The 24,393-nt window shown below is 38.0% G+C and overlaps 1 protein-coding gene across 3 annotated transcripts in view; it reads right to left on the bottom strand.

Moving 5' to 3' along the window:
• The window catches only part of BAZ1B (bromodomain adjacent to zinc finger domain 1B), a 58,718-nt gene extending 34,325 nt beyond the window's left edge, over nucleotides 1-24,393 (bottom strand). Inside the window, exons 1-6 of one of the 3 annotated variants that reach the window (XM_031967959.1) lie at nucleotides 23,828-24,393; nucleotides 17,160-17,276; nucleotides 8,601-8,745; nucleotides 8,149-8,332; nucleotides 5,670-5,791; nucleotides 1,576-1,773 (exon numbers count right to left, since the gene is read on the bottom strand). In XM_031967959.1, the coding sequence (XP_031823819.1) occupies nucleotides 1,576-1,773; nucleotides 5,670-5,791; nucleotides 8,149-8,332; nucleotides 8,601-8,745; nucleotides 17,160-17,276; nucleotides 23,828-23,934 (873 nt within the window). In that variant the 5' untranslated portion in view covers nucleotides 23,935-24,393. Of the gene's footprint in view, nucleotides 1-1,575; nucleotides 1,774-5,669; nucleotides 5,792-8,130; nucleotides 8,333-8,600; nucleotides 8,746-17,159; nucleotides 17,277-18,127; nucleotides 18,213-23,827 lie in introns of those variants that run through there. The other 2 variants (XM_031967957.1, XM_031967960.1) reach the window with 2 other exon arrangements.

The raw sequence follows: 24,393 nt of genomic DNA, 5'->3' as shown, positions 1-24,393 counted from the left end.
CCAAGACTGTAGGAAATATGAAGAGACCGGGGATGAATGAACTGGGAAGGTAACACAGAAGAGCCAAGCCCAGAGCTAGGTCCTAAAGAAAATTATTTCCAGAGACAGAGATGAAGAAGGAATGTCAGCTGGACAAAGGGGCTTTAGGAGGGCAACAGGATGTAACCAGAAAACCAGCTACAGCACAGCTCTAGAAAGTGCCCTGCCAGAAAGACCTGGGAAGTGGGAGAAGATAAGAAAGAGGATTCATCCTAAAGACAAACACTCCACTCACAGGCCACCCTCAGTGTCCCAACACTCAGCTTTGAAATGACGCCTCCCTCAAAATACTTTTAAATAAGCCTGCCCATTAATGGACGAGATGATTCTAGAGGCCTCACCAATGGGGTTGCTTTGGGTTAAAGAGAACGAGTGAGGACGTCCATGATGACCACAAAGAACAAAGGGTCACTTGGAAGTCTAGGTCTGTCAGGATTCAAGAAGAGCTGGGGGCTGGAGCAGGGAGAACCTAGCATTTTTTAAGGGAGATGGGGAAGCATGTGGTTCTGGGCTTTGAAATTCAATCCCTCTACAAGCAAAGTTTCAAAATAAAATATAACTTGGGCACAAGAAGAAAGAACTTTAAAGTTTTTTTGTTTTTTTTTTTTTTTTTAAACAATGAAATGAGTTAAGAGGGGAAAATATGGAAAAGAAACAAGAGCTAAGGAAGAAAGAAATGAAATGAAATGAAAATTAACAGGTAGGCATATGAGGTATAAAACACTGCCCAAGCAATAGACTCTGAAAATTATAATGGATCATACTGAAGCTATGCCAAAAGATTGAAAAAAGAAGAAAATCTTAAGATATCTTATAGCAAAAGCAAGTGATCTAAAAAACATTATCTACAAAATTTTTTTTTACCCGATTGCAAACCCTAAAAAAAGAAAAAAAAAAAAAAAAAAAAAAAAAAAAAGCAGTCCAGATCCCTTAAATTCAGAATGCAAAGTAGACATAAATTCATCCATCACCTGCAAGAAACCTAAAAAATGAAAATTCCCAGGAACCTCAGCTTCTAGAAAACATGAGAATTTCTCCTAGCCTACCCAGAATACCGGCTGCCTCTTGGATAAGAACTGCCAATAAGTGATTTTATCTGATTCACAGAATCGGTTTTTTAGAACCACAAAGCACAAGAATTTCAGACAAAAGACACAATAAATGTTGCTAGAGGCAATTTAGGAATGTTTCACCAACTTATTTACAAACCACTACAACATATAAATTCAGTTTTTACATTTAGGAAACCTTATGATTTAACTTCCTTTTGTTTCAGCAAAGATTCACACATGCTGGTACAAAATACAAACCCTACTGAACAAGTGTTTTTCCTAATCAATGATGTTTCTTTGGGAACTTCTAGCTTTAACCCCAGAATGTCAAATACAACTTCTCAATATCTCTTTTCCCAGTGGAGTATTATTAGTTCCAAAAGTTTCGACGCCTTGCTGCAGTAACTGCTCCTGTTGTGTTCCCCTCACCCCATTCCCAAGCACTTGACCTAATGTTCTGTGTTCCACAACCAAGAATTCTTACCTTGTATGGATCAAGTAGGAAGTCATTGAACTTGCTCGGCAGGGCATGCTTCTTCACCAGTTCATCCTCTACCACCCAGGGTGCATTTTCACCCGTGCCGGCACGGAGAGCATTATGGCGGATAAAGTATCGCAGAATCTCTTTATTGGGTGGCCGCTCAGTGCGAATCAAGCTATCTGCTGGGACATTACTGATGATCTAAGAAGTCAAAACAAAATTCGTTTTTGGGGCATAAATGGAATTACCATATAGATCAAGAACAACATGACATTTTTGAAAAGAGAAAAGGGCTCATTTCATGATTCTGAGACACAAGTTATTCTCAAATACTTAAGATCACGAGATCTTAATCATATAAAGGGTCTCAGACACCAGATATATAGTCTTATCCTAATTCTAAACCCAAACATCACCCACAATGCTGACAAGTGGTCATCAAATATTTGCATAAATGGACAACTCACTAAGGGAATGTCTATTCCAGTTTCAAGCAGTTCAAAATATTAGGAAATATTTCCTTATACCAAGTTCCAGGTTCACTCTCCACAATTGCTCACCTGTGATACTCTGTTGTCTACTCTCTGGAACTTTAAATAGCAATCCTTTCATGAAAATCCTTCAATTATGTGAAAAGAGCAACCACATCCCTATTTTCCCTGTAATTTGTTATTCTCCAAACAGACCCTAATGTCATTTGTAGAACATTATCAACTGACATGGAACAACAAAATGACAAGTTTAAAGATAAAATGTCATCTTAAAAGGAATTCTTTCAAGTCAAGAAAACTGCCTCTCCACTACAGGGCCTATATATTTACCAATAGCAGAAAATTTCCAAAATTCAAACTATCAATACTATTTTATTATTTACTGTTTTAAGAAATAAAATTTGAAGTAGAGTGATTCACAACAAAATCTGTAAAATTTGATGAAGGCTACGCTTATTTAAGTTACACTTCTTCCTCCTCTTAAATATTTTTGGACAATAGTTATCATGATGCAACATGGCCCAAAGATAAGTTTCCAGAGGAGGACCTCTTAAGAGAAAAATCTTACTAACCTAAAAGCAGAATTGGAGAGGTTCCTTTCAGCTCTATCATTTATTATGCCTTTCAGAAAGAGGGGACTATACGAACAATCCATAAAATAGCTACTTTAGATCAACTATTCAATAAATGCCTCAGCAACATTGGAATTGATATCTTTGACCTCTTATAAGTTATTTTCTATTTTTATTTGTTCCATTTTAATTAAGGATTTTTCTCCCCAGGATTTCCAAAGATAACCCTTTAGTATTAAAGTTCCAAAGTAATTTCTCTTTTTATCACAGAGAGCCACTATTTGTTGGATGGAAAAATATTTGTTGAGCCAAACAATAAGGTGAGGTAGTGGATGATGGAGCATTGGCCTTGGACTCAGGACCTGAATTTAAATTTGATCTCAAACACTTAATAGTTGTGACTCTGAGGAAGTCACTTTAACCCCGACTGCCTCTCCACCCTCACTCCCCAAAAAAGAACAATGTCTTTCCTGTTAATACAAAAAATAATTGGATGATTACGTGTGTGTGTGTGTGTGTATATCATGTCACACGCACATATATACACATAATATACATATACATTTTTTCTTCTGGTTATGCTTACTTCACTTTACAACATTTTCATCTTCTTATCCTTATTTGAATCCATTATGGTCAACATTTCTTACGGCATAATATTCAGTCACCAATGGATGGGCTTTTATCACTATCCAGTTTTGATTCCACTAAAATACTAATCAAGTAGATGTTGTATTCTTTTAATACATATCCCAAGTATTCAAAACATAGTAAATGCTTAATAATCAGTGATTGGTGTCCGTAGGGCTCTTGCTATTCACTTCTGAATAAGGAGTGCCTAACAATAAAATTTTAGCTTCTTTTTCTGATTTACAAACTGCTTTGAGGAATCATCATTCCAGTTCACAATTCAACCAAGTCTTTTCACAACACTGACCAGCAGTCTTATCTTTGACAATTTAATATATGACCATGAGAATAAGTTTGATTTGCAGTTCTCCTAATCCTTGGGTGATTTTTGATAATATTTTTTCAATGTTAATAGCTGAGAAACTTTCTGAGAACTGTTTATATCCTTTGACCATCTATCTAGAAAGGTTTTTACTTTTACATATTATGAGCTAATATATTTTTTCAGATGTATTGACATAAAGGGCTTCCTTTCCAGAATTAAGCCCTTTCCTTCTTATATTAGGTGCATGACTTTTGTTTGTGTAGGTTTTAAAATTCTTTACAACTGAAATGCTCAGTTTATCTTTCATAATTTTTATATCTTTATTGCACATTCATCACCAGCCAAGAAAGTGACTAATTTAAATGGCTGAATAAATTATGGTTTATGAATGTTATGAAATATTATTGTTCTATAGAAAACAATGAGCAGGGTGATTTCAGAGAAGTCTGGAGAGACTTGCATCAACTTATGCTAAGTGAAGTCAATAGAACCAGGAGATAATTGTACCCAGCAAAACAATATTATAAGTGATCAATATTCTGATGTATGTGGCTCTTTTCAACAATGGGGTGAGATTAGGGCCAATTCCAATAGACCTGGGACAGAGAAAGGCTTCTGCATCTATAGAGAACTATGGAGACTGAGTATGGATCAAGATAGACTTTTCCACCTCTTTTGTTATTTGCTTCCATGCTTTTTTGGTGGTAGCATTGTTTGCTTGGTTTTTCTTTCTTAATGGTGCGAGCTTCAGTATCCCAGCTGAATAACCAATGGGTTTATTGTGGTTATGTGGTAGAAATTGTTCATCTAGACCTAATTTTCTGCTTTCCAGCTTTCTTAGACAGTTCTATCAAAAATGGAACTCTTTCTGAGATCATTCTGTAAAGTGAATCTAATCCATTGTAATGATCTACTGTTGAATTTCCAAAACCAGTACTAACAAATAGTTTAGATGACTGCTTTATAAAGTAATATACTGTTGGTGGAGTTGTGAACTGATCAAATCATTCTGAAGGACAGTTTGACACTATGCCCAAAGGGTTATCACATTATGCATACCCTTTGATCCAGAAGCGTCTCTAATGGGTCTGTATTCCAAAGAAATCATAAAAAAGGAAAAAGGACCTACATGTGCAAAAATGTTTGCAGCAGCCTTTTCTGCAGTAGCAAGGTAGTAGAACTGGAGTAATTTTTGTTTTGAGGATTTTTTTTGTTTGTTTCGAGGTAAATAGCATTTCTTTCTAGCACTTATGCTCATATAGCACTAAATTTCTATGTTAATTATGGTAGTATTGTCATGACCAGGCATGAATATGAATATCTTTCAGTTATCTTATTTCTTGAAAAAGCATTTTGAAATTACAGAACTACTGAATATTTTGGATACATGTATGCATTTGATAATTATAAATAGGACTTTTATCTCTTTATTCCCTTCTAGATTTTGTGTTGCCATACAAAAATGTCATTTACTTTTTAACCTGCTACATATTACTGAAACTATTAAATATTTCAATTAGTTGTTTTGGGTTTTTTTGTTTTTTCTTTTGCCAATTTCCTAAGTACATTGAGATGAACTTTTTCAATGTAATTAAATTTTACTAAACCATTATTTCTCTTTCTAAAAGTTCTTTGTTATAGAGGAAGTTTCTCTGAAATCAGAAAGAATACACTGGTAAATTCAGGCAAAGTAAAAAGACATTCAATAAAAATATACTTTGAAAAGTAATAAGCTAAATATGTAAAATTTTAAAAATACAGACTATAATAATTTTGTTACAGAGGGACATTATTAATTTCTACTTATAGTCAATCCCTTTGTAAAGAAATAATACCTTGGAATGAAGTAGAAACTCATTTCCTGCAGCTGCCAGCCTCCCGACCTTGTGGTTGGACAGCTTTTCCACCTGTCCTCCCATTTATTATTATAACTTTCTCAGACCTCTGACGTAGTTAAATTAGGACTGTTAATCATTCATATAGTAAATAATTAAACTCCTTTCAATTTTCAACTCTTTCAAATTTCAACTTTTTCAATTTTCCTTGATACTTGAAAAGGAAAGTGAAGAGCCAACATACCTTCTCTTCATTTTGGAGTTTCACATCATATTTGTGAGGCAGAAATTTTGGAGGAGCCCATTTCTTTTCCCCTTTTTTTAGTGAAGTGGGGAGTTTTCTAGGAGACCTACGTGCCCTGTCACCTGGATTTAAAAAAAAAAAATGAATTAAGGAAAAAGTAATAGAACAATAAATCTCAGGTCTGAAAATCACACTGCCCTATTGATCCTAGTCTACTAGTCTAGGATACAACTCTTACCCCCCCTGAAGAATTCAAGTATTTATTACCTGACTCTTATGCATGATAAAAATACTTCCAAAGAATGCTTAAATTTAAGGCTTTACTCTTAATTTGCCAAAGCCATGTAAAACCTATATTATGTAATAATTACCATTACTATAATATCCTTATACAAAGCACATATATAGGCATGTTATTGTCACATGATAATTCCAATTATCCATTTTTTAAAGAAAGAACCAAGTTATTTAATTTTGTAAGAAGAAATATTAGAATCTAAGGGCTAAGTTGTTAATGTTTAAATAAAATGGTCCCCCCAAAATTAGTCTATGTTAGAAAAAATTAGGAAGAACCCCCCCCAAAAAAAACTGACTCCTAATTCCCTAAACTTTAGGATATTATAGCATTTTCAATCTGAAAGATCCTACGTAAAAGGGATCAAAACAGGCCAAAACGGGCCAAAACAGAATGGGGGGATGACTGATAACTATTCAAGTCATTTACTTATTAAGTTTGGTGGCATTTTTTAAAATTTATTTTTATTTTATTATTTATTTATCAATTTATTATGTATAATTATATATTACATATATTTTGCATTATATAATATATATAATTTTATTATTTTTATTTTCTCTTTCAATTAAAAAAGAACAAAGCCTCAATTAAAAATTTTTTAAAATAAAAAAAATAAAAGGGACAAAAAAAAGTTTATGCCATGGTGAATATATTATTCAAGAAAAGAATTTAATAGCTTAATAGCTGAAGTATACTTTATGGTGTCACTCTTTTAAGCATATGCTACTTCTAGGTTCCTAGGTTATTTTTAAAAATTCTTTTTCAGGGGCAGCTAGACAGCACAGTGTATAGAGTACTGGTCCTGAAGTCAGGAGGACATGAATTCAAATTTGATCTCAGACACTTAACACTTACTAACATTTAATCTCAACTGCTTAGCCAAAAATAAAAAAGAATTAAAAAAAAAAAAAAAAAAAAAAAAAAAAAAAAACTTTTCCAGAAGTGGAAAAGTTAAAAGTAGTATTAAATATTACACCTGAATAAAAATGCTCATACCATTAACAAATTTATGTTCTTTTAGTGGGAAGATGAGAGGAAGAAAATGGTTTGCCCCTACAATTTTGATTAACAACCCACTTAGCTGGTCTGGGAAATGCTGGTAGGAAAAGGGAAGCCCAGTTTAGGTTGTACCTTGCTCAAAAAGAGAAAAAGCTGAATTAAAGTCACAAATGGGAACTTCCCTGCTAACTCCTATCTTGAACACTAATTGTGGTATCCTAGGTTTCAAATCAAAACCAAAGACAATTATTAAACCATATACCACCAGGCCAAGTTTTTATCAATTCACCAAAACTTTATATGCCAAACAGTCACAAGAAAAGTGAAAAAGACCCATTTGTTTACAGCAGCTCTTTTTGTGATGCAAAGAATTGGAAATTGAGGGGATGCCTATCAATTAAGGGAACAGCTGAACCAATTATGGTATATGAATGTGATGAAATACTATTGTGCTCTAATGCTCTAAGAAATGATGAGAGGGATCATTTCAGAAAAATTGGGGGAGACTCACATGAACTAATGTAAAGTGAGTAGAGGATCACTGTACTCAGTAAGCAGTAATATATGATGAATTGTGATTCATTTAGCTACTCTAATGAACATCAACACCTCCAGATAAAGAATTAATAAAAGTCTAATTGCAGATTGAAGCATGTTTTTAAAAACTTTGTTTTATATGTGAATTTTCTTTTTTTGCACAAGGCTAATATGAAAATAGGGAAATTTTGCATGACTTTACATTATAAATAATATACTGCTTGCCTTCTCAAGGAAGGAAAGGGGGGGCAGGAGGAAGAAAATTTGAAACTTTAAAAAAATTTTTCTTTACATGTAACTGAAAAATATTTAAATAATAATAAAAAAAAAATGTGGGCCATTTAGTTACATTTTTCTTTAGTTGAGTCTCCTTTTCTCTAGGGCTACCTTAGCAATTGAGGTAATCATACATCCACAGAAACACAAGAAATAACCACCAAATGGACTTCAGGGTTGCCGCCTTGTTCAATTGCCCTAGGAAGGTTTAAGTGTCTGCTTCTTGTTTTATAAACTCATCCCGGAGGTTAAATGACAAAACAGTGAGATTAATACAAACGATTTCTGAATAGCACAAAATGAACTGGCTTTTGATTACAAACCCTTGATTAAAACTAACACCATACATACTAATACTATCTTTCCTGCCTTCATCCTCTTTTATGACGGGATCCTTCTTCTGATGATCCTGGGCCACCTGACCAGAGTTCTCTTTGTCACTTGATGGAGAATCACAGGCACCATCAGATTTCTTCTCAGTGGTCTCCTCATCCACCTTCTCCAAAGGATGAATTTTCACAATCTTTACTTTCAGCATTTTTTCCTTCCCAACCTATGAAAAGAAAAACAAAACAAAAAAAGAAAAGGGTCTAGAATAAATAAGATAGACACAGATTGTTACTGAATTAAGTCATAGCACCTGAATACCTTAGATGTTTTCACAATAGAAATGGTGCTATCTTCTGGTGGACAATACCCTTTGTTTAAGTCCCTAGCAGCTTTTCCCCATACCTCAGAGGTAAGCTGAGCCCACTGCACACCCCCTACCTGGACACTACAGGAGGTAACTTCAGTAGCTCCAGACCCAAGTAAACACTCACCTCAAAGTCACACTCCTCACCCACAGCATACTTGGTCATGATCTCAAGCCATGCAGAATCGACCAACTTCTCTAACGAGATTGTGTTGTGGTGGACCATTTCCAGCACAAGCTTCTCATACCAAGCAGGGAACTCCTCCTTCAAGCTAAGCAAAGATGTCATTATTAGTTAGAAGAATGAAAATTTAAAACGACTGGCAACTTCAGCCATTTGGTCAAAGTAATGCTACTGGCTAGCACTCAAGTTAGACGTGTGGCCTAAACTACCCCAGTCAGAAGTATCCTTTGCTACTTAGAAATTAACAATCCAAAGTCACCTTCTAACACAGCTATGTGAAATGTGCGCACTCCAACACTTAATAGCTATGAAATTCTTAGCAAGTAATTTTGCAAAATTGTTATAAAGGACAAGTTAGGAGAAAGAACATCAAAAATGACAGAAAGGGAAAAGATACAAAAATTAAAGATACACACAGGTACTCTAAAAGCAATCTGAAGACCACTGGATAGATGGTCCAACAACAGTCAACCAAACCAAAACTGTCCTTTTATTGAGACACTGAATCCTATAGCATTCAAGTTTTATATCTGGCAAAACTTAGGATCCATACTCTCATTCCTAACCTGCAAATGGGCTGTCCTCTTCCCTAGGGTCTGGAAAAGTTAGTTTTCAGGCTGGAATGTGTAGAGGTCTAAGACTGACCAGCCCAATATTCTTATCTAAGTCTACAAGTTTAGGTCAAAAAGAAGCCTTAAAACAAATAACAAATGTCAAAAATTAGGAACTTGAGTCATCAAAAAAGATAAAATTAAGTCCAAAGCAAAAATAAATATCTAATTTATTTCTTTAAAGTCTATGGAACATTTCATATGCGGTTAACAGCTACTTACAAAAGAGAAAAGAACAGGAATCATACTATATAGAAAAATAGAAAATTTTCTAACACAATAACAATAGCAAAAATTTAGAATTTTTGGCTTTGAAAGACTTATCTCCAAGCTATCCAGAACTATCTAAAGGGTTCCGATACTACCAAATGTGATTCAACTCCACAGGCTTTGGAAGGTTGGAAGTTTCTGAAGGAAGAAGAGAAGGACTGGAGCTGAAGAAGAAATCAGAATACAATCTTGGAGGGAGAAACTCAAGACCAAGAATCAAGAAGGGTAATTACTAAAAGAGAGTCTTTGGCAAGACAAAGATGGTGGTGAAGGAGAAGGTGGGGGATGACTTTTGAGGTACTTACTAACAGAGCAAATAAAGATAGTAGCAGCTGAGAAAGTGAAAAATCCCCCAGAGCTGTAGCTAGCAGAGAGAACCCCCAAAGAATGAGAACTACTGAGTCATTTTCAGCAACTAAAGATGAAGATGCAGGGACCAGCATCCTTTTAGGCTTGAACAGTATCTGACACAGTAGGTGCTTCTTGAGAAATGCTTGATCAGAAAAGTCAAACAAGCTCAAGAAACAGCTCTTTGCACCCTGATATTAAGAAGAATGAAATTTTTCTTAAAAACAACAACAAAAAAAAAACTTCATACTTGACATCTGATGCATCGGTGAGCAGTTTTTTCGTTGCCTGAGTTCTAAGTAGTTCATTCAGAGAGCGCAAAAACAAAAGACACCACAAATAGAAGCTGAGATTTAAGGAGGCTTGGATATAAAAACAAACATCAAAAGAGGGAGGAGAATCTTGACCATGATGACAGGTTGGGAAGGACTGTTGGAACTAAGAAACAAATGAGAATCTTTTTGAAGAGGAAAAATTATGTTAATTCTGGTGTCTCTTAGATTAAAGATGATCCACGGAGGGTCAGAAGAATTGTGCAGTGGAAGGCAGTACTTTCACACAGTTACACAGAAAAAGTGATGTGTTGTTCTCATAGTAGGAGAGGTCCCCAAATGGTCAAAACCACACGATGATGACCTACTTTTTAGGGATAACTAAACATGGAAGACATTGCCAGAAGAAATTTAGAGTATTAATTAAAGTTTCGAAATATGGAGCAAGAAAATGAAGATAAGATTGTATAGATGGCGTTTTCCTCACTACAGTTCAAAGACAAAAGTGTCAAAAGAAAACATTTTGGAAGTGAATTACTAGTTTTAAAAAATGTGTCTAAGAACAAGATTTGAATTTAGGGGCTCTAGAATAAAATTCAAGACAATCTCCTATCCATGGAAGCAGTAAATAATGACATGAGAGAGGAAGAATGTGTCTGCTTAGTCTGGCAAATCTAATCAAGGGGTCTTTAAAACTAAAAAAAATTAGTGGAAGTGTGTATATATTTTACCAAAGTAGGAAGCAAAAGAATAAAAACATCAAATAATAAGATCCAATTGAATTTGTCTCTATAAGATTTAAGAGTATGGGTAGCTAGCAAGTAACAAAGCACAAGTCAGCAAATTTGATCTCAAAGATACAACTTGATACTTGACAGAATAGCAATAATTAAGGGAATTCCTTTCTTATTAAAAAAAAAAAAACAATATATTAGAGAGCAGAATACCATAATTAAGATACATTCAAATGATCAGAATTTTTTTTTATTTGACAAGAATTGCTGGGAAAACTGGAAAGCAAAATGTTAGAATCAGGTTTAATCAGATCAACAAATTACAGGATATGTAGCAATAAACTCAAAATACACATATAACCTGAACAGAAAGATCGACACATCTAGATCAGGTATTTTTCAGGGAAAGGAAAGTATGGGGAGGTAGAGGAAAGAGGGGAAATGGCCTTTCACTAAATAAATAAATAAATCACAAAAAGATTAAAATCAATGATCACATGAAATCAAAAACCTTTTGCATGGAAAAAAAAAAAATACAAAGACAACAATGGAAACAGTTGAGAATATATTTGCAAATATTCCTAAGGAATAACAAACTAAATCAGATAAGATCAAAATAAAGACTCCCTAATAAATAAGTGATCAAGGGACACATTTCTCAAAAGAAGGAAAACTATCAATAACTGCTTCAAATGACTAATGCCAATTAAAACTGAGTTATATCGCATCTAGCAATGGAAGAGGGACTATGGAAAGGATATACCGATACTGCTGAGGTTTTGAATTGGTCTAAGCATCCTGTTAAGAGATTTGGAGTTACATATGTTAAGTAAATGATTAAAATGTTCATAGTAAGATTGCTCTTCTCAGACCACAAGAGAAGTCAAAGAAAAGTCCAACATATATCAAAAATTTTATATTGGCAAAGATTTGGAAACAATGTAGATGCTCATCAATTGAGAAACAAATAAACAATTTGTAGAATGTGAATGTAATAGAAAATTACTACACTATATATAATGTGATAATGTGATAATGAAGTGTGAAAAGAGCTATACAATGGAAAAAGAAACCCACACATACACACACAAAAGGTAAATTTAACAAAATTATGAAGATCAAAAGATTCAAATGAAGAGATGAATAGAAACCCTCTACTCATTTCTTTTTGGAGGCAAGAACTGTCAACAATTGACCATGTTTTTGGATTCTATCAATGTTACTTATCAGTTGGGCTACTTTCTCCTTCTTAAGAAAGAATCCACATAGACAAAAATGTTTAGCAGCCTTTTTTATAGTGGCAAAGAACTGGAAACTGAGTAGATGTATACCCATCAGTTGGGGAATGACTGAATAAGTTATGGTCTATGAATGCTATGGAATATTATTGTTCTGTAAGAAATGGATCAGTAGGATGATTTCAGAAAAGCTTGGAAAGAATTACATGAACTGATGCTAAGTAAGTAGAATCAAGAGAACATGGTACACAGCAACAAGATTATGGAATGGTCAACTATGATGGATTTGGTTCTTTTTAGCAATGAGGTAATTTAGGCCAATTCCAATAGATATGGGATGGAAAGAGCCATCTGCATCTAGAGAGAGAACTATGGAGACTGAATGTAGATAAAAGCATAATATTTTTATCTTCTTTTTTTGGGGGGTTGATGTTTGCTTGTTATTTTTTTCTTTCCCTTTTTATCCGATTTTTCTTGTGCAGGATGATGATTATGGAAATATATTTAGAAGAACTGCACATGTTTAACCTATATTGGATTGCTTTGTTGTCTAGGCTGGGGGGGAAAATTTTGGAACACAAAGGTTTTGAAAAAGTGAATGCTAAAAACTATCTTTGCATGTATTTGAGGGGGGAGAAAAAAGCTATTACAAAAAAAAAAAAAAAGAAAAGAAATATTATTTGTTATGAGATGACTCAGGAAGGGAGAAGAAAACCAGGGATAATGGGATTAATAGTAGACATGATTAAAAAAAAACTGTTGGGTTTTTTTCTTAAAGTTTTTTTTTTAAAAGAGTTTTAATGAACTTCAAGCTCAATATATTAAGTGTAACAAGGTAGCAAAAAAAATTAATGCCATCTGTTGGACTATATTAAAAGAACCACAACACCAAAAGCAGTCAACAGTCCCATTGTCCTGGTCGGAACATATCACTTATGGCTCCAACCTGAATGTTCTATTTTAGAAAGGGTATTGATAACTTGACAATATCTATGAAGACAGAATTACAAATAGTAAACAGTTTCAGTTCAGGTCATGAGTATCAGCTGAAGGAACTAGTGTTGTTTGTCTTAGATGAAGATAAGAGAAGGCTAGTGGGAGCCCAGGGTTAATTACTTGGATATCTGGAAGGCCATCCTATTTAAGACTCATTCTTTGTGTCCCCAGGGGCCAGAATTAGCAATGTGCATAAGTGACCAAAGAGCAAACTATAGATCTGATTCTGACTCCACCTTACTATCTACTGGACAAGTAACCAGTCACTTCCTGGCCTGCAAAATGAGGGGCTGGACCTCCAAGACTTCCTCACTCAAAATAAATGACCCTATGCAAGAATGGAGAATTCCCAGGTTCCCCTTCCCCCATTTCAGTTTTCCAGGGTGGCCAACCACAGCCTAGGGATGTGGAAGAGAGGATTCATGTTCAGACTTGTTTGGGCTAAGCAGCCTCTTAAAATGCACTTAATTGATAATCTGTGATACAGATATAAACTTCAAGAAATTGAGACCACTGTTGAAAATCTCTAAGATAAAGAAAACAAAAACCTAAATATATACAATAGGATGAAATTGTAATTTGGCATATTTGGAAATATTAAAGCTCAGAAAAATATGAAGACATTTGGGGGAGAAATCCAAATTACTCAAAGCTGGTTTTCACTCTTGAATTATAATTATAAATTACCAATAAAGGTATATACCACTCAAGGTCCAAGAGATGAACATACCATTCAGTAATAATCTCATAAGAAAACTGTCAATACTTCTTACCAACAGTCAAAAAGACAGCCCAATAATTTAGAAACTGTCAGCTGTGTCCTGGCACAGAAATCAGAACACACTCGGAAGCATTTGGCTCTGTGTTGGTGGCTCTGTTGGTGACAGAGGAGGAAAATGACTGCATTTGGAGGTAGAAGCACTGGGTTTGAATCATCTATCTATCTACCATTTAGTACCACTGAGCTACATAAACTTAAAGAAGTCATTTGCTTTACTCTGATCATCTATAATCCTCTTGGGGAAAAAAAAATGTAGTTGCTGAAAGATCTCCCTCCAGCTCACCCCAATATTAGGGGACCTTTTAAAATTTTAATCAGACATTTTGAGTATATTCATCATAAAAAAATTAAGACTATTCACTGTCATTTGTCATAAAAATAACATATAGCAAAAAGTTAAACAAAAACAAAACAAAAAAGCACAACTCAAGGTAAAGTTGGAATCAATGACCAAAATGTATAACCTTCCATTACAAATTCATTACAAATGCCAGTCAGTTGTCATTGGAAGTCTGGAAACTGGCAGTGGAAGGTCAATGCAATCCCCCCAATGTCCAAGGAAAGCCTGAAAGCAAATGGTGCTCTCTATACTGGATAAGAAATAAGTACGAAATATAAAATAATATGAAACTAAGTATAAACATAATATATTTTTGGAAAAGTAATATAATTTCTGTAAAGGAAAAAAAAAAATCACACTTTATTACCCCAACTCAATGCTTAGAGATTCTCTTTCCACCACTCAATAAAAGATTTTGTTCAGCAAAGACCACCAAAAGATTGAGAGAATTTTTTTTTTCCCCAGGGACAATATACATTACACAAAGCCATTATTTTATTTGATTCAACAACTGTTTTTGTCTCCCACTTCAAAAATGAAGAAACCAAGGTTCAGGAGACTTTGCTCAGATCAGAAACTATCTGCAATGACGCCAAGTCTAGAACACATTAACTGAAGGAGCCCTTCTAGAAACCCCAGACAACTGACCCAAGCCAGGAAAATGAATTTCTATTTTAGCTGGAAATTCTATCCATTGACCAAAAAAGAAGTAGAAGGAACAATTTCTCTTTCACCCCATCCCCCCAGGGTGGGGTTTAAGATTCCTTGACTCTGAGAAGGTAATTTACCTTTTGCTTCTATCTTCAAATTCCAAGTATGTCTTTTAAGAAGCAATCAGAATTTTAGAGATGGAAAAGGCCTGAGGGACTATTTTACCTAAGTCATTTGAAGAGGAAAACCACAAGTCCTTCCCTCCTCTCCTCCTCTTGGTCTTCTGGTTGCAATTTTCAGTGGGATAGAACAGTCAATGAGGCCAATTCGAGCCTGGGATGGACCCACCTGTACAGCCAGAGGCAAAGCCAAGCAGCTTTCAGCCCCTGTCCCAGGCAGCTAAGATGAAGCTGCAGAGCAGGTGCTCATCCACACCTGCAGAAGCAGCTTCCTCCAAGACAAAGCAAAATAATGAGTGCTATTTTATACAATAAATGTCAAGAAGCACAAGTAAACTGATATGAACTAGGATAAAGGGAAGTAAGCAGAGCCAGGAATACAGAAGCCATGTCTCCGAGAAACAACAGATGCAACAACCCAATATCAAAATTGAATGTTGTTCAACAATGACAACCAAAGTATGTCCCAAAAACTATTTAAAGAAGATTCCGATTCCTCCCTTCTTTCCCAAATTGGGGGAAATATGGATGTGAAAATACTACCACCCAAGACGCCATTGTTGAATATTATAAATTTGATCAATTCTACTGAACTTTTTCTCTTATTCTGTTATAACAGATAGCTCTGAGATGAGAGTGAGGAGGAAAACGCCAGGAAATGCTGGTGATGTAAAAGTAACAGATTAAAAAAAAGAAAAACGGCTAAACAATTATTAGAGCCATTCTTCAGTTTATAGTCTAATGATTGTGTTCCACATTTCCTAACTTTACAAGGAATATCAACAATATGCGGCCCTTGGCATTTGTCTTGTACTGAAATATTTCCTAAACCATGGAACAAATACCAATTCTCTGTGAAGAACTCCTGGTTCAAACCCTGGTTACTTTCTAGCTAGATGTGTCAAGCTGCCCTCCCTAAGTCTGTTTCCTCACTTATGGGTTGTCACATCTCACCTATCTAAATGTCTTGAGATAAGTACTCTATCATGCCAAATTACTATCCCTACCTTACAAATAAGGAAACTGAAGTTAGATAAGTAAGACATTATACTTCTTTACATGGAACTCGCATTCCTAAAAATTACATTTTTAAAGAAAATGAAGTTCAGAAACTCTCCTAAGTTCTCAATTCCTGACCTTTGAACACCTCTGCATCTATATCATGATTCACCTGGGCTGTAGCAGGGATAAAATGCTGTTACCCACACAGCCTCCAAAGCCCATAGTGGATACTCCTTACTTTCCCATTTTGCCACATATTTTCCTATAGAAACAAATGTTTCAAATGATGGTTAAGTTCCTAGGCTTTAAGCCCTAAAATATTGTTGACACACAATATAGCCCAAAAGTAATCATCTGTAACGTTGTTTCCAGGATCCAATATTTTGATGAACCAAACAACTGATCTATAAGATCAGTTTCTTAACCCATTTAAGCTTACATATTTCTCTTCTACACTGATAAAGAAAAAACACCAAGAAAGCCCCAGTGTTTTTTTTTAATACATGAAAAAAAAAAAAAAAAAAAAAAACAAAAACATGGCCTATAAGATCGACCAGTGGCCTATAAGTCAACCAGTCAACATAACCCAACATTACACATACACATGGCTCAAAATCAGATCTCTGGTAATCTTTCTATAACACCAAGAAGCGAAGTGCTATTAAAATTTAAGGATACAACAACATAAGATTCTTCCTTAACTCTCAACCAAGACTTCGTGAATATATTTCAGGAAATCTGTCAACTCTGATAGTTTTATCACTATTCTCTAAAAGAAGTACAAAGTACTTCCTTTGATTAAAGGCAGACAACAAACCATTTTTTCCCCAGAAAAGAAGTCCATATTCCAGCCAAGTAGGGCCACATTTGCCTGAGTGGTCCTTTGTACTGAAAACAGAGAACAAGCTTTAGCAGCAGGAGCAGAGTCTGCTTCACTTCACACCTGAAGAAGCAGGATAGGTGGGAGCCCAAGCCTCATCAGAGCCACAAGGATCCCAACTTTCAAATGTCAAAGAGCATTTGTGAGATTAGTGTTGGCCCCTACCTCCCCTCTGAACCCTGAACCCCAGTGCTACTTACAGCTCAGCCACTTCCTGCTCTTCCTCCCAGGCCTCCTTGTGTGTCAGCTGGCTGCTTCCAGTGCTCTTACACGTCCAAATCCGTTCACTGTATCTTTCCAAGCGGGCCTCATACTCTCTGGGGTGACCCAAGTTCAGGAAAATGACATCAAATAATGATACTTGCCATAATTACAAGAGTCACAGAGAGTCCAGAGCATCCCGACCCAAATATACCAAGCTAAAGGAGCTCCAGGGTCTTGAATAAGTACAGAAAGAGCTGGTGCACAGAATCATCATTAAATTAACTCGGGCTTCAGTCCATATGCACAGCACTCCTGAGTACATGTGCTCTTTTAACCCTACTAAACCCATCACAGAGGAGCAAACAGGCTCAAACTGGTGCCTTATAAGACCCTGGTTCAAGTCCTAAGACTGGCACATGCTTGCTGTGTGATCCTGAGCAAGGAACTTCATTTTAATGCCCCAAGCAGGGTCAAGGTACAGAGCTCAAGTCTCTCTGGATTGGTAGAAGTTTTCTCCGGCAGAGAGTTCTGGTCCAGGAAAATAATCTACCAACCTCAGGTAAAGTAGTCACTCAGGACCCCAAATGAAAGCTACAGGCTGTCTCCCAGGAACACATCCAGAGGGCAACTCTGGCTAGAGGTCAAAGCTGAGCCTTAGGGAGACGTGGAGAGAGGAGGAACAGCCTGAGCAACTCTTGTTTAAGAAGAGCCAGTCAGGAGTCAGATCTAGGAGAAGTCAGATTGGGGTTCTAATGCTCAGACTCACAAGATTCCAATCCTTATGCCTAAGAGGAGCAGCAGCATGATGGAAAGGATTTGAAATTTGAAGAGGGAAGAGGAAAGAAACAGTTTCAATCTGGGGGCCAAATGACCTTGAATATCTGTTTGCTTCTCTAAGATGAGAACCCTCTCTTGTTCTGTATTTGTAATCAATCCCAACCCAGTTGACTTTAGGGGAAAATACCTTAATCTCCTTGGATTAAATTCCTCAACAGTAAACTCAGAGAAATCGAACCAGAAGACCTCCTCTCTGATCTCTCAACTAGCTAAAAGAGAAAAAAGGGATTATCTGAAAAATGTGAGATAAATTTATGAGAAACTTGCAGTGGGAGAAATTAATTCAATTCACTGACTTTGTACTGGCAGCTTTATGCCTGGGAAAAGACCCACAGAGTCCTCTTGGAAATGAAATCTCTCTTTAGAAAGCAGCTAAAAAATCTTCAGAGAGCCAGTTCATAATAATATCCTCTCTCCTCATCCTTCTGGCCGTCTTCAATGAAATGACATCCCCAAATGTCTTTTTGGGGGTTTTAGCAACAACTTTTTAGAAGCTAAGCAAGAAAAAATAGTCAAGTTTAATGGTTCCACACTTTTTTTTTTTTTTTTAAAACTCTATGCTATCCCAAGGGCAAGTTAAAATCATGCAGCATATGCAAATCACAAGCTGTCCGTGGCTGGTAATTAATATATTTATAACTTATAGCAACATAAAGTACCCCTATAGTCATCCTCTGCCAATCGCAGTACCTTCCAAGTGACTGCTTTAATAAAGATGGGATGAAAACCTCTCTCTGTGCAACTTCCAGAATGTAACTATTCCCTTCCAGTCAACAACTCACTTGATTAAGTTATAATCAGAACTCAGGAAAATGGGCAAATCAAACCTACTAACAAAACATAAAACTATGAGGGCTCAACAGTTTCTACTTACTCCCTGATCTTTCTGAATAATCTGTAACATATTTTTATTTTCCTATCACTTCTGGCACTCTGACTCATAAACAGCAAATCATCCAAAATTAGTTAGAAAAAAAAAAAAAAAATCAGAGATAAACAGAAGCACTATGAGCCACAGGCCTCACTTCCATACTGGGCAAGAGATCCAGTGACCAGAAGTCAGGTGACCTAGAGGGGATCAAGGCTTTGATACCTAATTTTCTATGTGATCATAGACAAGGTGTCATCTGCATCCAGAAGAAGAGCTATGGAGACTGAAGGTAAATTGAAGCTTAGTATTTTCACCTTCTGTTTGTTTTCTTTCTTGTGGTTTTTCCCTTTTGGTCTCACTTTTCTTGCACATGACAAATATGGAAATATATTTAAAAGGATTACACATATTTAACCTATAGCAGATTGCTTGCTGTCTTAGGGAGGAGGGAGTGATAGACAAAAATTTGGAACATAAAAGTCTTGCAAAATGAAATGTTTAAAACTATTTTTGGAAAAAATAAAAGATTACTGATCATAGACAAGTCACTTAATTCTCAATTTCTTCCAAATGAATAATGCTCACACTACCTACTTCATAGGATTGTGGAGAGGAAAGCCTCAAAGTGCTACGCAAATTTACTATTAATCAATAAACAATTATATCAAGTATGGGGGGACAAGAGAATATGTATGCAGCTCTAGAAAGAATTTCTAAAACAGTCAATGGGGGGAGCTGTAGGGCAGAAGGCTATATCTACTATCAGATATTACTATAATCAGGTATGTTTTTTAAAACTTTGATTTTTGGTTACAAGGGTTTATTTTTGCGTGTGTATAGAGAAGTATTTCTAGAAATAATCCACATGAAACAAAAGGCATCACTAAGACTTAAAAAAATTTTTTTTAGAGTTTACCATCTATTGATTGCTATTCTAACATTTAGTAATTTAGTTTCCATCAATTCAGTGTTAAATAAATTGCCATAAGATATCAAAGGAAATACTACCTCACTGGTAGAAAATAAAGGGATATCAAAATAACAAATCAAAACCACAAAAACTTCTCCTAGAGAGACTTTTAGCCATTCTTTATACTTAAAAGAGCTGGAAGAAGTTACATGTTGGTTGGTGAAAAGCCAGACTGATCAAGGGCAGTCATAAAGAAAAGAACAAAAAAAAAAAAAATCTACAAAAGATACAATGTACAGTGAAATCTCCAAATGACATCAAAATTTTCCAGAGTAAAATGGCCAAGTCAACAGGAAAGATCAGGCCTTCCAGCAGAACAGCAGTAGGTGAGCTTTATTTGGGCAGGTATAAAGTAATCCATTTAGGATAATCCCTACTATGAGAAACCGCACAGCATGATGTATGTACAGGAAGCAGGCCTCAGGAGTAAGAAACAGCAAGGCAGGTTCCAGTTCCATCTCTGACTCATATGGACTCAGTGCCCCCGCACTTTCAAAGCTGTAAGGGCCATAACCTGTGATCAATTACTGATCTGAGCTGGTTTAAAAAAAAAAAAAAAAAAAAAATTCTTCACTAAGAATTCCTTATACTAATGAAATAAGAGCAAGAAGAGGAAAGGGTGGGTAATTCTGATAACTCAGCATAGGCAGCCAGACTGTAGAGGGGGAGGAAGGAGGCAAAGATTAGCTTTCTCAAGTCTAGAAAGATTAAGAAAACCTCTTGAGGGAATGGAACTAAAATTTACAAAAATCACCAGGCTGAATTTGGGTTGGCTAACTACAGTCTGGTTCAGATACCAGGAGCACTTGGATGAGAAGGTGCTTCTTGAAGTGCATTTGTCAAAGTTTTCCTCCTCACAGATACTAAGTAAATTCTTATTTCAAAAGGTTAAAAATGTATGTCATGCCAGAGGTCCCTTAATAATAGTTTTTTGGGGGTATCTTCTGAAGATTGTTTTCTGACAATCATGTCTTCCTATAAAAGACCCCTAATTTACCAGAATGGAACTAAATTATTCTGCTAATTGCTATACAGAGCTGCATATTACAAGTAGGAGGACATGGTGTGCCACACCAGGGTCATGGGGTCATGAAGAGTTGGACGAGACTTGAACATATCAAGTGCCTGGTAAATACAAAAGTGTCAACAATAAAACACAGAAAAAGAAAAAAGAAACAATGGCTGCTCTTAGGGATACTGCATTCTTTTCTTAAGAAATCGTGCTTCTGCGTGGAGAATGAAGCTAGGGGTTCTAGAATACTGTGAGTGGGAAATAGCCAGAGTAAAGACCTAAAGCAAGGAGATGGAATTGAGCATAAGAGCAATGAGCAATTAAGGCCAGGGTGGCAGAAATGCAGTTACTAGGAACAATCCTGGAAAGAAAGGCTGGGAAGGCTACAGAAGGCAGGGGCCAAGCATTTACTTGGTAATTTAGTCTCCATCAATTCAGTGTTAAATAAAAAAACAACTAAAACATCTACCAGTATTCCAAAAGTTTAGAAGGGGAGCAAAATGACTTCAGCTACATCCTGTCTCAACACTGATAGGGTTGTTGGTTGTTTTTTGGGTTTTTTTTAGTTTAGATATCACTTTAACAATGTTGGGGAACTAGAAGAAAAAATGAAAATGAAAGAAAAATATCCATTTGGCAGAAACTGTAGTTATTTCCAAAATGCATTTCAGATTTCAATTTTTCCAAAATAAATCTACCTTTCCAAAAACCACTCACAGAATCACAATTTGAAGTTTCCATGTTTCAGTGATTCCTCCACAGGCAGTAAAAACACAAAATCTCACAGCAACATCCCAGCCCTTTGATCAGTGAGAAACACGTTTAAATATAGGAAGATTTTTAAGTGCATCTATGCTAAGAAAGGCTACAATTGGCCTTCCTGCCACTCAGCCTTTTGGGGGGTAGGGGGGTGGAGTTAAAAAGAGCCTTTGTTCTCCTTAGCCTTGTAATGTGATTGAGCTTCTTTCAAAAGAATGGTTGATGGGAAGAGCAGGGTAAGGAGAGTGAAGGAAAGAGGCAAGTACAGCACACCTTATCCTCAGTCAGAAAAGCTGAAACTGACATTTCCTCCAGCAACAGAAAAGCAGGAAAAATAAAGTGCGACATTATTAATGGTGAGGAAAAATAAAAGAATTTCTAATTTGTTTATTATTCTTCTGTGTTCTCACTAACCCACTTAACTTTCACATAATCTTATACTTAAAAATAAAGCAAAATATTAAAGTCAGAAGGCATAACAGCTCAGCATTCCATCTGCCCAATGCAATTCTGTCTTGTAACTGCAACTTAACTCCATCTACAGCTGCCTAGCTTTCATCAAGACAAACCCGGGGTCACATTCTTGTCCAGTACAACTACATATTAACATTCAAACAGTCCTTGCTCCTTGTGCCTCCTATAGCTTCCATACACACTTAGGAAAGTCTACGGTTTGCAAAGTTGCTTTATACTTGAATGTTTACTTAGCACAGAAAAACCCCCAGCTGAAACCAAGCAAAAAATGATAATAACCAGAAAATTAATCTGACAGGCTTATTTTAACCACAAGCTCCTCTTGAAAGACTTGTTTATATACAATGTTCAATGTAACATCCAATCCTAATCCAACATAATCAAATTCAGGAATGATTCTGATGGGGTTTTTACAATTCTCAATCTCAAACCACACCTAGTCTGCTAATCCGAGTTAGATTTCACAGAAATCACCATTACTGACACGTAAAGTCAGTTATATAACCGAAGAACATTATTCACAACTACCTTTTTGAATTATAATGAAGCCGAAAGCTCTACATCTATATATTCCAACACATACCAACAACAGCTATTAATAAAATGTTTTGGAACATTCGCTACGCGGTATACACCAACAGGTAAAGAAACTAAAAAACCAAAGTAGCAGAGCCTATCAAAATCAGAATGTGGAACTGGAAATTTATGTGCAATCACTGTTAGCCAACCCAGGGACTTATTCACTTCCGGGAGACCACTAAGGACCTTGGAGACATCATATCGCTCAATTGTTTAAAACCCTGGAAGAGCTTCCATTTGTAGCAATCCACGAGAGAGCGATTTTTCATCTATAAAATGCAAGCCAATTAAAGGGCTTTACTTCCCGTCCAAAGGCTTCGTAAAAATAATGGCAGGAGACATAACGTTAGGCAAGACAAGAGCCTTCAGCACATGTCCCATGAAATGCTTCGGGAGGCTTCGGCTCTAGGACCCCAGTAGTCCCCACGGCTAAGGCTGCGCCACTTGTCTTTGCATCCCCCCCCCCCGGACCCCGGCCCGGCACCCAGGGTCCGCTGCCGGACTTGGCCGGGGCCCCCGAGCTCCCCGAGCCCTCCTCATCAGGAACAGCAGACTAACAGGTTGGGGGATCCCCTAAGTTCTGTCTCAGAGAGGGGCGCGCGGCTCGCAATGACAGCAGTGCCCAGGAAAGTGAGGGGGGAGCCACAGCAGGGCGCCGAGCTCTCCGCAGAGCCGCCGCCGAGGCGGGGAGAGGGCCGGTCAAGCCCCAAGCCGCCCAGCTCCGGGGCCGGCTCCGCTCTCTGCGCCTCGGCCGCGCTGGGCCCGGCCCTTTGTTTTGGCGGCCGCCCTCGCCAGACTACTTCCAAGATAAAAGTGACCCGAGGGCTCCCGGGCCGAACAAGTGGCCCCCAAGCCCTGGGCCCAGGAAGGGGCAGCGGGAACCCGGCCTTTGTTTGAGGCGCGGCGGGACAAGTGTCACCGGAGTGCCCCGGAGGACAAACTTGGAGGGGCCCGGGCCGGGGGCTCTGACAACAATGGCCAGTGGCGGCGGCGCCGAGAACTAGGAGGAAGCGGCCTCGGGGCCGCCGCGTGGTCCTCCCGCCCCCTCCCCGGGGCCCGGGCCGAAGGTCCAGGCTCCACCCGAGCGCACTTCGCTCCCGCAGGTCCCCCGGCCCCACTGACAGCCGCCCCCACCGCGCAACAACCAGGCCCCAAAGGATACTCCCGGGTCCGGAAGGCCTCCTGCGTGTGCGGGATGACGAAGAGCGGCTCCTCTCCGGGCAGCGGCTTCACCAGCGGGAAGGGCTTGCGGCCCAGCAGCGGCGCCATCGCGGCGGCGGGAGCCGGGCCCGGCCCGAGCCGGAGCGGGACCGAGGCCGGCCCGGGGGGGAGAGGGGGAGGGAGAGGAGCGCAGGGCGAGGGAGGGGGCGGCTGCTCCGCGAGCCCCGGCCGGCGCGCGACGCTGGGCCTAGCTCTCGGCCCGGCGCGAGCTGCTCTCGCGCGCTCTCCTGCGCGCGCTCGCTCGCTCTCCCTCCCTCCCTCCGGGGCGGGGGGAGGCGGGAGCCCCGACTCTCGTCGCTCTAGTCCCGCCGGCGCGGAGGCCGCCGCGGGAAGGACCCTCAGGAGGGGGACGAGGAGCTCTGCCCCACGCCGCCGCCGTCGCCGCCGTCGCCGCCGCTCTTCCCTGGCGTCTGCCGACCCCCCGCGGAGCTCGGCCCGAAGCCCCGGAATCCAGCGTTCGCCGCGACTCCTCGGCGGCCCCGGAGGAAATTATTGAAAAATGGCGGG

The sequence above is a fragment of the Sarcophilus harrisii genome, chromosome 4 (assembly GCF_902635505.1).
Source record: "Sarcophilus harrisii chromosome 4, mSarHar1.11, whole genome shotgun sequence".
Classification (NCBI taxonomy): Eukaryota; Metazoa; Chordata; class Mammalia; order Dasyuromorphia; family Dasyuridae; genus Sarcophilus; species Sarcophilus harrisii.
This window is presented reverse-complemented; position numbering and strand designations above follow the sequence as displayed.